The 13275-nt window shown below is 40.5% G+C and overlaps 1 protein-coding gene across 1 annotated transcript; it reads right to left on the bottom strand.

Moving 5' to 3' along the window:
* Window positions 1-6178: 6178 nt before the first annotated feature.
* Window positions 6179-13259, bottom strand: ERH (ERH mRNA splicing and mitosis factor). Its single transcript, XM_085224959.1, has 4 exons — window positions 13098-13259; window positions 10351-10438; window positions 9025-9145; window positions 6179-6676 (listed from the first exon to the last, which is right to left on the bottom strand). The coding sequence occupies exons 1-4, from the start codon at window positions 13098-13100 to the stop codon at window positions 6574-6576; spliced, it is 315 nt and encodes a 104-aa protein (XP_085081085.1). The 5' UTR covers window positions 13101-13259; the 3' UTR covers window positions 6179-6573.
* Between the last annotated feature and the right edge of the window lie 16 nt (window positions 13260-13275).

Here is a 13275-nt window from a genome sequence, read left to right as displayed (position 1 = left end):
TGCCATGGTCAGGGCTGCCTCCGCTGCTGCTCACGGCCCCATCCTGCCTGATTTTGAGGGCATCCACAGCTTCTCTTTCCTCTTCCCTGTAGAACATCTGTACAAAATATTAGCCAAGTTGAAAAAAAATTAAAATTAAAACCTTGTAAGTGTGTATCTGGTTGGATAAAAGCTCCACCTGATCTCTTAAACTACTTCTGTCAGTGACCAAAACCAAGGGGCTGGGGGAAGATGTAAGAGCAGGGCAATTGTATGATGCTGCTCTGCCAAAATGCTCTCGGGATCCTTAATAACTTCAGATTTATTGACAGCCTGAGCCAGGGATAGCATCCTCGAATTAACAGCCTCTAATGGATTTCTCTTTACTGAGCTTGTCTAAATAATTAGGAAAAGGGGTATGCTTCAATCCCTAGAGGATCTTCTTTCTGCTTTAATTAGCTCTGCTTGTTCCTAGTTATGGTGAGCTGGGGTTTTGTGGAAACTAGGGCAGGCAATGCCAGCTGGGTCAATGCACGCATAGTGAGGGCAACGGGGAAAGGTGGAGTTGGACCCAGGTGCTCCACATGGAGCTGGCTCAGCTGTTACTGGCCTGGGGCCTGGATTTTACTTTTTCATGGCTCCAGCAGCTGGAAGAAAGCCGGGGTGAGTCACAGAGGGGGATTTTTCAGTCTGAATTACCTGCCAAGTACCTTTGAAGCTGGACCTTTCTCTCTGCAGTGAGATTTATTAAAACATCTGACTTCTAACGGCAGTGTGCCTGGAGTCGTGACTTTTTTACTGAAACAGTTTAGATGGAGAACTCAGATCTGTTGAAACAAAAATGCTTTATTTGAGGTGTCTGGATAAAAACTCTCTTGCTGTTCCTCCTCATGAGCCACCTGTGCTTTGGTGCTCAGGGAGTATTGGGTCTGGGCAGTGGGACGGACAGAAGGCGGCATGCTGAGCAGGGGGCTGCCCAGTTTATGCAATGTGCTAATGAGATGATTGTTCATTAATTAAAAGATGGAGGGAGGTGTTTTCACCTGGGAATTCTCAGAGGGGAAATACTCCCTGGAGCTATGGCTGACCACATTTGGGTGCCTTTCTCTCAAGACACATCAATGCAGTTTTGTGATTAACGCAATCCATGTTCTGCTCATTTCAGAGAGGCCTTAAGTTCTTTGAATATTTCAGGTGAGTGCCCTAATTAAAATTAATTGCTTTGTTATTCTTGCATGTCTATTTCTAAGTCTTTCTAGTTGAAGTTGTTTCATTTTATATAACTGTTTTTAATTGAAGATCATAGAGAGTGTACTGAGTTGCCATGGGCAATCAAAGGTGTGGCAAACCTTAAAAAACATACGTGACTTTAGGAGGCGTTAAATGATTTGTTCTTGGTTGAGATTAGGGAGATGATGTTACTACAGTATAAAAGATTGGTCACTTCGTGTAGAGCTGTGGTACCAGGAACAATTACTGTATTGAACTAAAGATAAATGTAAGTAGGTGAAGAAGATGAAAACATGAGAACCTACTGTAAGGAGGAGAACCTACCAATGAGAAATTGGTTTAATATCTCAAAAACTGAGACAGAGAATGATTGCTTTCCATAGGAGGTGAGGGAGGAAGCACTTGGAGAAAGAACATAAAGAGGCAATACTAGCACAAAGTCAATAGACATTGATCATAAACTCACCTTGACTAGAATCTGTGAGGACATCAATGAGCTGCAATCTGGAATAGCCATACAAGCAGGTGGCGAAAGCTGTGTTGATTTGGCACAAGCTGAATTCTGGGGATGATGGCGATGAGTTTGGGAAATGCACTTCAAAGAGGAATACTGACTGGTTCTCGCGTGTTGGTTATGTCTTGATGGTTGTACTAAGTGCCTCCTCTCTCTACTGTCACACATGGTCCCTTTCTGCCCATCCATTGACATTTCATTGTGTCCTCAAGCTTTTTCCAAAAGAACATTACTGAATTTTAGCCCTTTCATGTAGAAATACTTTAAGCAGTTGACAGCTGGAAAGGCATGTGGGTGTGTTTTCGGGGCAAAGGGTGGAGGGTGTGATGACTTTCCAGGACTTTTTGACTCATGTGACACAGCTGCACAGAGTAACTGTGTGCGTGTCACTGATTGCTGATGCTATGAGAACAGTGTAAAGTAACAGTTTTGTTTGGAAAGACTGTGGAGATCTTAAAGGGGGTTGTAAGAAGGGGACAAGCTTTTTAGCAGGGTCTGCTGTGATAGGGCAAGGGTAAGTGGTTTCACACTAAAAGCAGGGAGATTTAAGTTGGATATAAGGAAGAAGATTTTTACAGTAAGGGTGGTAAAGCACTGGCACAGGTTGTCCAGAAAGGTGGTGGATGCCTCATCCCTGGAAACACTCAAGGTCAGGCTGGATGGGCTCTGAGCACCCTGATCTAGCTGTGGGTGTCTCTGTTCTTGGGCTAGATGGCCTTTAAGGGTCCCTTCCAAATTATATGATTCTATGATACTGCAGGAATTGTAGGAGAACGTTAACTATTGCATGTACACTTAGAATTCTTGCTAACGCTTCACAAGCAGTGACACTGATTGAGGATATGCAGCAGGCAATTTTGCTTGCATGTCAATTGCAAACTGAGCGTGAATAGGTAGAAAAGCTATAAATTGGAGCTGTGCCCAGATAAACTATTCATACAGGCATAGCTCAGATTACAGTAATGAGAAGACTAATTGTTAGAATCCACTCTTAGTCTGTAACAAATCCAGTTGGGGCTTATTTTAACTTCAATGATATTCAGACATAGTGAAGATAAAACATTTATTAATGTGTCAGAATGGAGGGCTGTCTAGAACTGTGTAAAAATCAAGTATCTCCATTCAGTGTATTTCAGTGGCAATTCATTCCCCTGCTCATTCATTCCCAGTGAGCGGCACATTCCAATCAACCAGCACTAAGAAACATTAAAGCAGACGTGTAGGTAAAGCTCAGAGAACTGATTAATATATCACAGGTTTAAAATAATTTTCTATTTAAACTGATTTGCCCTTCCAGTTTTGATAAGTAATTTGTGCTAGCTTAGTATGCATTTGCAACAAATTTTAAATCCTTCCAAACTTCAAGGCAAAGTGGGCACACCAGGCAAGCAGTGCAGACACTCAGTGCAGCTTGGGGTCAGTCACTGGCCTCAGCCACAGCTGCTTCTTGTTGGGGAGCTGCTATGTAAAGCTCCTTGACCCTTCAAATACGTTCCTGCTCTCCCTCCACAACAAATATGTGTTAATGGGAAGACAAAGCATTTATAACTTATTTAATACTTTAATCCAGAGTCAACAAGCAGACAACTTGGGTTCTAGCAGGCAATTAATTTTCATAGCAGTTGAGAAGCAAGAGCTTGAAATTACTTCATGCTTGTAATCCAGTAACTGTAGATTTCCATTGTTTATTCATTCTCTTGATGGATTGTTTAAAGTGCATTTCTCCTAGCATAGCTCAGTTCAAATACAATCAGTAAATCAATACAATTTGCAATTCAGTGGAATTTGCAAACGTCTGTAAGTGTTTAAGTAGTACAAAGCTAAGTAACTGGAGCGTTCCCTCTTCCTTCTGACTAACTCACCTTTAGAAACTTCCACGTGTTTCCAGTGCATAAGGGCCTATCTCACTGCTTAGCACTGGGTAACGCCATCACGACCAGCAACTTTGTAACTTTCTTGTCTCATTTAATATAAGTGAAAAATCAGGTAGTTCTTCCAATCTAAACAATACTATGAAGGTGAAGTCTCCTCTTGCTGTTTTTTTGTGAAGCACATCTGTTAGTTACTTACAAAGATAACAAGGTGGTCTTCACTTCTTTTTCCCACTATATGTGACAGAATTGCTAAGCGTGAGAACAAACTGATCCAGTGAGGATGCTGCTTTCCTGCTGTGCTTATGGTGTATGGTCTTGGAAGTCAGGATTTTAGACTCTTAGAAAAAAAAATAATGTGATGAGACAAGAAACTGTACACAAAGGAAACTATTTTAATCGCCTACCTTATTTCACCCTCAAAGAAGGAATAAAAAGTCAATTTTGCTTTTCACAAGCCCCGTTTAAGTCTTCAGCATCCCAAAGGAGGCTGCCAAGGGGGATTCTTCTATGAGCAATGCTGCTAGTATGACATCAAATGCAATTAAAATTTTAATCTGGGTGAGATTATGTCAGACCTAGGTCCTTGAACTAGCTACAAAATTTTAGTCTGTATCAGGAGTAATAAAAACAAGCAATATAACACTGTCAGGCATCCTCTTTGTCTGCCCCAGTCTATTATAAAGAAAGAGTATGCAGTGGCATAGGAACAGGTCCTTCATGTATACAGCCCTTCAGGTAGTTTCTGAAACCGCATTTACATGCTTGACTTTGCATCTTTGGATCTTGGAACAGTCATTTACTTGAGGCCAAAATTTCCCTGTAGTTCAGGCTCTGATTGTAGGAACCATTCCAATAAGTCAAGGTTGGCTAAGAAGGCACTGGAGCACTGGCAGATACAAGATGGAGTCCTATGTGACATATCTTTTGGGGTGGAGTTGTCCAGCTTGGTGCTCCTTTCACCTGTTTTAGACCTGCACTACAATGATCAGGCAGTTAGATGATGGGGAAAAAAAAAAAAAAAAAAAAGCTTGAAGGGGCAAAGCTTCAACAAAAAGCTTGGCTCAGATTATTTTTTCCTACCTTGAAGAATAATTTTTCACCTAGTCTCTTAGTAGAGTGCCAATAGACAATTGTAGGCGGGTGTCAAGCAGGGAAGTAAATTTAACATGGTGTATAGACCATATCTTTGTATTCGAAGACCAAGTCTAGCTTCAAGGGTTTAAAAAAAAAACAAAAAAAAACCTTATATGCTGAAGACTGAAAAATTGCATCTTAGCACCTTAGAGTGCATTCAGTACGACTTGATGCATTTAATATGAGAATAGTGCGATTTTAACAACAACAAAATATTTAGCAGTAATAAACCTCAAACATTTTAGCAAAGGATAGATGCTACTTTACTCTTGCTATGTAGGAGAATAAGTTATGCAGTATATATATTTAAATAACACTGCTGATGTTAATTTGAATGTCATTATGTGGGGCAATAGTTAGTGAATTATTTTTGTGTTAAGCAGAATTTTTTCCAGATTTAAGTAATCATATATTGACCTACAGCTTTGAAAATGTTTTAAATGAAGCATGTTTTGAAGTCGGTAGATTGTAGAGATAAGGAATTGATTCAATCACAGAGCTAATAGCTCTTATCTCCAATTTATACTTAGGCTGACAGAAGTCTAACTCCCTCTCCCCTCAACAAGCCTAAGAGTTTTTCTCTCTCCAGTCATTTGAATCCAAGTCTTCAGCAGCAATTAGTTACTTTGGCGAAGTTTTACTATACACAGACCATTAGAACTTGGATTCTTGTAAGCCAACGCATTTGCTGTGAGGTCTAACAGAATCTATTGATGTGATTTAGGAAGCTATATGCACTGGGAAGAACCATATTCCTCTAATCCTCCAAATGATCTTGGCTGTGTATACTGTTGATTCTGATTCTAGTTTGTACCACAGCTGACAAGTTCTGCGCTAATACAAGCACAAAGCACTAATCCAGCCTTGCTCCCATACTTGCTATTTGGTCTATTATATCTTCCAGCACTAATTTCTTTCAGTACAGCAAGATTACAAAGTCAGCAGCATCCAATATAGGTAGGGAGGTTATCATTTTGCAGAGCATGCAAACAGATAGATCCTTATCTTTTGTAAAGAGATCATGGTTTGGGTCAGACTCCTGCCAAATAATTCATTTTGCCTACTTCTTTTCTCAGGAAGTTTGGAAATAAAATTATTCATGAGGTTTGTGACACGACGCATTAACCTGTTCTTAGCTATCATTGCTCCCAGAGAGCAGACACACTTACCTGAACTTGATTCTTCTTAAAAGACATTTGTCTAGAGTGCAAAAGCAAGAGTTGCTGTGCTACCCATGGATCCCCCAAGAAAGACAGTAGCTGAGGCTAGGCTGGAGAAGTTAACGGGCAGACCAGAAATTAAGCAGTGATGTAATGCAGCAGACGACTATGGTTCGGTCCATATAAGATTTAAGGTTCCTTCAGCAAATGAGCAAGAAAGGCTTACTTTGTTGTTTGGCAACACCCGCCCCCTCCCTCCCCCCCCAACAAAAAATTCAGCACTCAAATTTAACTAAAGGGTAATTTATTTCCTGTTAAGACTGCCCCAAGGAAAAAACTAAACACTGGAAACCCCACAGAAGGGCACATACAATAAGTGTGGTGAAGTACAATGTGAACAGCCCCAGGGGTTCAAATAAGGCAGGACCATTAGTTGACCAGAGGTAAAAACAACAAATTAAAACTTTGCTGAAGATGCTGCACTTTCTTTTTCAATTACACTGGAAAAAAAAGAGGTCGAATCCAACAAAATCCTTGCATCTCTAACAATACATTCAGGCCTGACTGAAGAGTTTAACAAGATGGCAACAGGATGACTATAATACAAAACTTTCACTACTACACTCTGTACACACCTGTTGTCCAAGCCCTCCCCCAAACCCACATAAGGATGGTGTCCCCATTATTTGCTTGCTTGCTGAGCCTGCCTGCGGAGGAGGACGTAGATCTTCTCCTTTATCCAGTCTTTATTGTATGGTTGGTATGTCTGAGTATCAGCACGGTAACTAGAAAAAAAAAAAAGAATTAACTTAATATTGGTCTATCCCATAGAACATTACTAGAAAGACTTCAACAATTAACTGTCTTCAAGTTTACGAGGCAGAAAGTTGTGTACAGAACACAAGTAATATCAGAAGTGAATGATAGCTGCCACTTATCAAAGAGATTTGTCCTGTTTCCTTAAAAGCAACCCTGCAGATCAGTAAGAACCTGAAACAGAACTAAATACTGTAAAGACTATTAAGAGACTGCATTTTGCATTTAAATTCATGAATATAATTAACTACTTATGGGAGAAAGCAAACAAAGCAATTTAATATTCTGAAGCTCAGGATTAAAAACTAATAGTTGCACCATGAAACATTATTTAATTTGTCTTAATGAGCCAACATTCAGCTTAACTTCAAGCAAGCACTCGCGTAATTTTTCAAGTGTTCCTCTTCTGTTTGGATTTAAAAAAAAAAAATAAAATTAATGAAAACACAACTTTCCAGGAGTAAAGGAAGGCTAACAGGCAGATGGTAAATGATTCTTGTCAGCTGGCAGCAGAGATAAGCTTCCATCGAACAAACAATGACACTTCACAAAAAGAAAGCTAAAAGCAAGAACCCACAGGTTAATTTTCTTTGCTACTTGGGGACAGGTGATAAAAGTAGACTACTGGCAAGATTTCTCCCCAGAGCCAAAGAAGTTGGTTATACAAGACACTGCTGATCTAAAGAAGAATTAGAATAAAAGATGAAAGCACTGTGAAGATTCACTCTCTCCTTTCCCCTTAGTCCTCCAAGTTGAATGTTTTTTGACAAAAATAGCATTTTCAGTGCATGTTACAGGCATTACTGAAGCCCCAGCCAGCCTCTAAACACTGGTACCGGTATTTCTCATCATGTAAGAACACTAAGATGGTCATCAAAAAGCAGCTAAGTATAAATGCAGAGTATTTTACAGGTTTTCACTTGAGAAAAACAAGCATACTGTTTTCAAGAAAGCCTTTTTAATAACCTGGCATAACAGATTCAAAACTTAGGAGTTTTCATGCATACCAATATTTGCAATCTTAATGCAGTGTAAGAAAAGCTAGTTTCAGGAATTATTATTGATTTTTATTTATTTTTTTCTTTCTTTTTCCCAATCCATTCATAATGCTACATTGCAAGACCAGATAGCAAGTACTTTACAGATCTCCATGAGCACAAGCCATGTGTGGTACGTTATGTGCTGTGTATGCCATCTGGTGGAAAACCGCAAATTGAAACAGAATGTGGTGTGACATTAAGTTTGTAATCCTAATAAAGAAAGGAAGAAGTCTAGTAGAAAACATTTGCTACTTAGAACAAGTAGCTAACCTCAGTTTGTTAAATATACTAAAACAATGTCTTCCAACCTGCATCAGCCCAGTAGTATAACACTAGATCTAACATGGCAGAATAAGGTAACTTTGCAGAAATTGTAATAGTACTTCATTTATTCAAATGAAAACTTTAGTAAACAGTATTTGTTCTAAGTCACTATCAGTAAGAGATATAACACATGTGCATCTAGATGCAAAGGAAAATAATACAATGCTCATCTTTTAGCAGTTTGTTTTTTTTTTAACTGGGATTAATTGGCAAAGACAGTTAACTGTGCAGCTGCAAAACACTTGCAGTGGGATTTAAGACAACAACTGTAGGAACGTCCACACTAGGTATGTACTGGCTAAAAAAGAGATCCTAGAATTTGAGCTTAGCAAGTGAAATATCAGTACGTGTATATATGTATCTTCTGGTTGAATGTGAGACCTGTATCTGTATTCCTACAGAATTTTTGTGGAATTGGATAATACTGTTATCACAATTGTTACTCTGAAACTTTTGGTATGGCAACTAGCCTGGATCTGGACTAATTGATTTAGTTACCATTCTAAATACTGAAATTCGGCATTTGATTTACAGTACAATCAGAATAGAAAGTGTTCACTATCTCCTTTGTTTGCCCACAACTTTAACACACAGATAAGAACCAGAGATTTTGGTGTATTCAGAAGAGCACTCAAACCATTAGCTAGGGATCTTTGGATAGGGTCTTCAGTCACTTATTCAGGATTTACTGAAGTTTCCATTTTGCAGCACCCTGATCAAAGTAAACTCTTGGTTGCAAGTGACTTCTGTAGACTACCACCATACTGATAACACAGCCCTAAGCCAAATAAAATTCCTTCTCCGTTCTGCCTCCTTAACAATCAGATCAACTGCAAACGAAGCAGATCCAGTCCCAATTTAAACAGGTTCCAGTGACTTGTAATAACATGTGAGATTTATATGGACTTCTGAATTCTGTAAGCCATTGAAAGGACTTGTACAACTAAACTTACACAAGACAGCTGAGATCTGCCAAGTCATCAATGAAGTCAAACAACTGGCTGATATCATATGTAATGGATGGACTGTTGGGATTCATTCTCTTCAAATGCTCTTCATACATTTTACAGACTCCTGCAGAGAAAAAAAGATTGATAACACAGTAACACCAGTGGGGAAAACAAACGAGCAGAAAATCCCAAAATAACAACAAAAGCCAAACGCTTGTACTTGCTGGGGTTGGTTTTTTTTTTTTTTTTGATATTTTGTTTTTCTTCTCCAGATATGGAACCACAGATATCAGCTAAGTTTATATGTGAATACCATGAAAACCAACATTAGCGTATTCAGATTTTGCAGAGTTAAAATACTATTGTTCTAGATACTTGCATTTGAAGACAATACCATAAAACCAGGTAAGATGCATGAAAAGAAACATTTTCATCATCTAGAACAAAAAGTTTTAGTTCTATCACAGACTACTGTTCTACACAATAAGTTCCCACTGAAACCCGAAATTCCTTCTGATGATTTTAACACAGCAATTGATACATTGATTTCCACTGTACAAGCATCTGAGAAAGTACAACCAGTGTCATATAAAGCTGCTCAAATGTCATGAAGAGGTCATTCTTGATGAAAGCATCAAAAAGGACAAGTGAGGTAAGAGTGACAGCAAAAGCTTGTATATGAATTTACATGACTTTTATTTATGCTAGTCTATAAATGATTCAGACGTATTTCAAAGTAATGTAATACAGCGAGCGTGGTGGTTTAACATGGCCTTTACTATGTTTTTGTTTGCCTTTCAAGGTTTCTGAAGTTAATTTTTAACTTTAAGAAAACTTCCACATTTTAAGTTGTAGTATTTCAATCTTCAGGCTCGCTGAGTCTCTTAATGTCAGATAGGACTTTATTTCTGGTACACGTGCCACCAGCTTGCAAATTATGTATCAGTTACACATAGTTTTATACATTATGTCCAGTAGCAATCTTACCTTTACATGGCTAGCACAAAAAATTAGTGAGAGAGCTAGACTCTGATCCTGAAATGAAATGCATCCAGACAGCTCCGTTGCACAGCCCCACCAAAAATACTGCCTACTCTGATGAACTGAACATGGCTCAATCTTGCTAAGCCAAAAAGAAAAACAAAGAATAACTATTTTTAATTTGCTAAAACATTAGTAAATAAAAAAAAAACATAAGATACTTTCGTAATGTTTTTTCCAAGTTACCTTGGGGAAAACAAACAGCGGCTTATTCTCTTACTGAGAAAGTACAGGGTTATGTCAAACAGGATTTGAACAACAGTTTTAGACTCCAGTGTCTGCACCCACCTTCCATGCACTCATTCACCGATTCATAATCGGCGTATGTTCGGCCTTCTGGCCTCTTAGTAGGCTGCACGAGTAGAATTGTGTGAGACTGAAAAACAAAACAAGAAAACACACACACACACACACACACACAAGTTAAATTTTACAGGTAATGCAAAGTTGTTTATCTGGGGAAGAAGCAATAATTCTACTTCTGGCCGTCAGATCATTGCACAAACTGGGCAGCATTCAGTAGCTGCTCCCAGTATTACTTTGTGACACTTCTGCACATCTTTGGTGTGTAAAGGTTAATTATGAAGACTGAGATGGCAAAGCCTTCTCAAAACTAACTAGGCAAGCAAATAACTCAAAAAAGCAGCATAATTTTAAAACACTGAGCAAGGACATACATTTTCCAAGTAGTACTTTTCATGTAAGCTGTGTTCAATAACAATTTCTGGTTCCAATCAGTCCTATCAATTCTTACAAAACTTTTTCAAGTGTGTATAGTCGCCAGTAAAGCAGTGATTGTGTTGGAAAAAAAAACCAAACAAGTAGTATTTTGTACCTAAATAGAAAAGCAAGCCAATATAGTCGGTGTATAGAAGCTATCCCACTAGTGGCATTTATTTACCGTATTCCAAATGCAAGCTGTAAGTGTGAATTACGTATCCTAACGAGAGAGCAAGGATGGAATCTGAATTAATATTGCTGTCTAAACACAAGCAGCTATTTGGAATTATTCAGCTCCAAGGTAACACAAATTATATACCAAATCTTCACTTAGGAGCAAGATTGTTTCCCGAGAAACAGATGTGCTGATGTTAATGCTTCAGTGCATCTACTGAAACTGTAATTATGGCACAGATAACCGCTCCAAATGTCAGCCTGCAAACTCTTTCTTCTGCAAGAAAGACTGATGATTGTACAGTCTGTGGCTTGCATTATTTCTCTAATAGTTTTCAATTGGGTGCAGCAAGTAATTTAAGCAACTGTGTAACATTTTTTGAAGTGTATGTAGTTTGTGATCTGATTTACAGGTTACATGTCACAAAATTTGCAAGCACACCAGGAAACAGCATTTCTAGCACTGTTAATTAGATTCAACACTTTCAAAGCTAATGTATGAGGTGAGTGTGCAACCTGTAAAATTCATGTAGGCAACCTCAGAGGTAGACGTATTGGAAATATATACCTAAGCACATTACCAGGTTTAAATTGAGCAGTGTCCAGTAAAAAAATCCTAACCCACACTTTTGGCAGACGCCATTTCAGTGCTCAAATGCAATGACAGAAAAATAAAAATGGCAAATATTTACAGGGAACATGGTGGAAATCTTGACTTATTTTTATACAGCCACTGATAGCGTTCCCATGCCTGGAATACAGTTTTCAGTTCTTTAAGTTCAGTTTCAGATAACATGGCAGGAGGAGTTTTGGAGGAACCCAGAAAAAAAAGCTACAGGAGTAGGAGCGAGAGTTTTCCTCTATCAGAAACAGAAAGGGGAATTCACAGCTACATGCTACAGTGAAAACTGCACAAAGGAGATGAGTGCTTCTAAATCTGCTTTCTATATACCCTCGAGGACCCCAGATCTGAAGTGAATGACCCCAGCCAGGAGTTGCTGGGACCTTACTGCTCCTACTGGTGCTGTAGTTGAACAGAGCGTCACACGACTGCCAAGCTTTATCCAACTACTACTTCCAGCAACAGTGTTTATATTTAATGCTCCTGGATGACCAGGCAAGCTTCCATAACTTGCAACTCTTGACCGCCTGGGAGCATTTGACTAAGGATCCCTTGGGAACAACAAAACAGACAGGCTGTATCAGTCAATTCAGTACGCTCTGGTAAAGCTTTGATGTTTTAGGCATACATCTATGATTCTATGATCTATTTATCTCTTTCAACTAAATTCAGCATCAAAAAAATTGACTTTGAGAAAACTTAACAAAGCATAGATGGAACAGAACTGACTAGGAATCGAGTCATCCACATTGATGCTCTACTAACTGTCTTTAAGGCCTGTCCACCTTCACCAGAATACTGAAATTGCTGCCCCTAGGATCAACCCTACAGTAGAATGAATGTGTGGCACCTTGTTTCTTCACAGACTTTCCATTTTTTTCACCTTAAGGGAAAAAAGTCACAACTTGGTGCGATTTGCTCGAATAGCCCTTCTCCCACCACAGATGTGCAAAGAAACGCCAAATTCAGAGATGTGAACGCTTCATTCTTCGAAATATGCCCTGCCCAACTGAACACGTGCTTGAGAGATACGGGACAAAGATCAGCGGGCTTCAAAACTACGCTATTTTCTATCGTTTTTATCCTTATCGACAGGAAAAGCCAAAGCAGGCCAGGAAAGGCACAAATACGGTCGCTCCCTAGGACTAGGCGACACGTACGAGCCCGGTACAGCAAGCCGCCGCCATCCCCGCTTGGAGCGGCGGGGCGGGGCGAGCGGCGGGGCCCCGCAGCTTCCGTTGGCGCGCAGTGGCCATGGCGGGTGGTCCCGGCCCGCCGGCGAAGCAGCACCACACAGCCCGGCTCGAGGCCGCGGCAACGCGTTCCCCGCGCCGCCGTGGGGCCGCCCGGAGCGCTCCCGGATCGCGGCCCACTCGGGCTGATAGCCCGCAGGCACGTGGTGTTGCGTACTGGCCGCCTCCCGCCCGCCCGCCCGCCCCCAGCCTGCGCCGCGGTGAGGGAAGGCCCACGCTGTCCCCGGCCCAGCAGAGAGGCAGAAGGGAAGGGGAGCACGGCTCACCATCACGCCTCGCTCCAGAGCTCCGCCACCGACTTAGAGGCACCCGACGATCCCCCACAACGCCCCGCGCCCACCGGAAGCGCCGCGCTAACGGCCGACCATAGAGGCTGTGGTGCCAGAGCGCCTCCGCGCATGCGCGCCTCGCGCAAGAGCGCGGGCACCGCATGGCGGCGCGCTG

This window comes from Meleagris gallopavo, chromosome 5 (genome assembly GCF_905368555.1).
Source record: "Meleagris gallopavo chromosome 5, MGAL_WU_HG_1.1, whole genome shotgun sequence".
NCBI classification, from domain to species: domain Eukaryota; kingdom Metazoa; phylum Chordata; class Aves; order Galliformes; family Phasianidae; genus Meleagris; species Meleagris gallopavo.
This window is presented reverse-complemented; position numbering and strand designations above follow the sequence as displayed.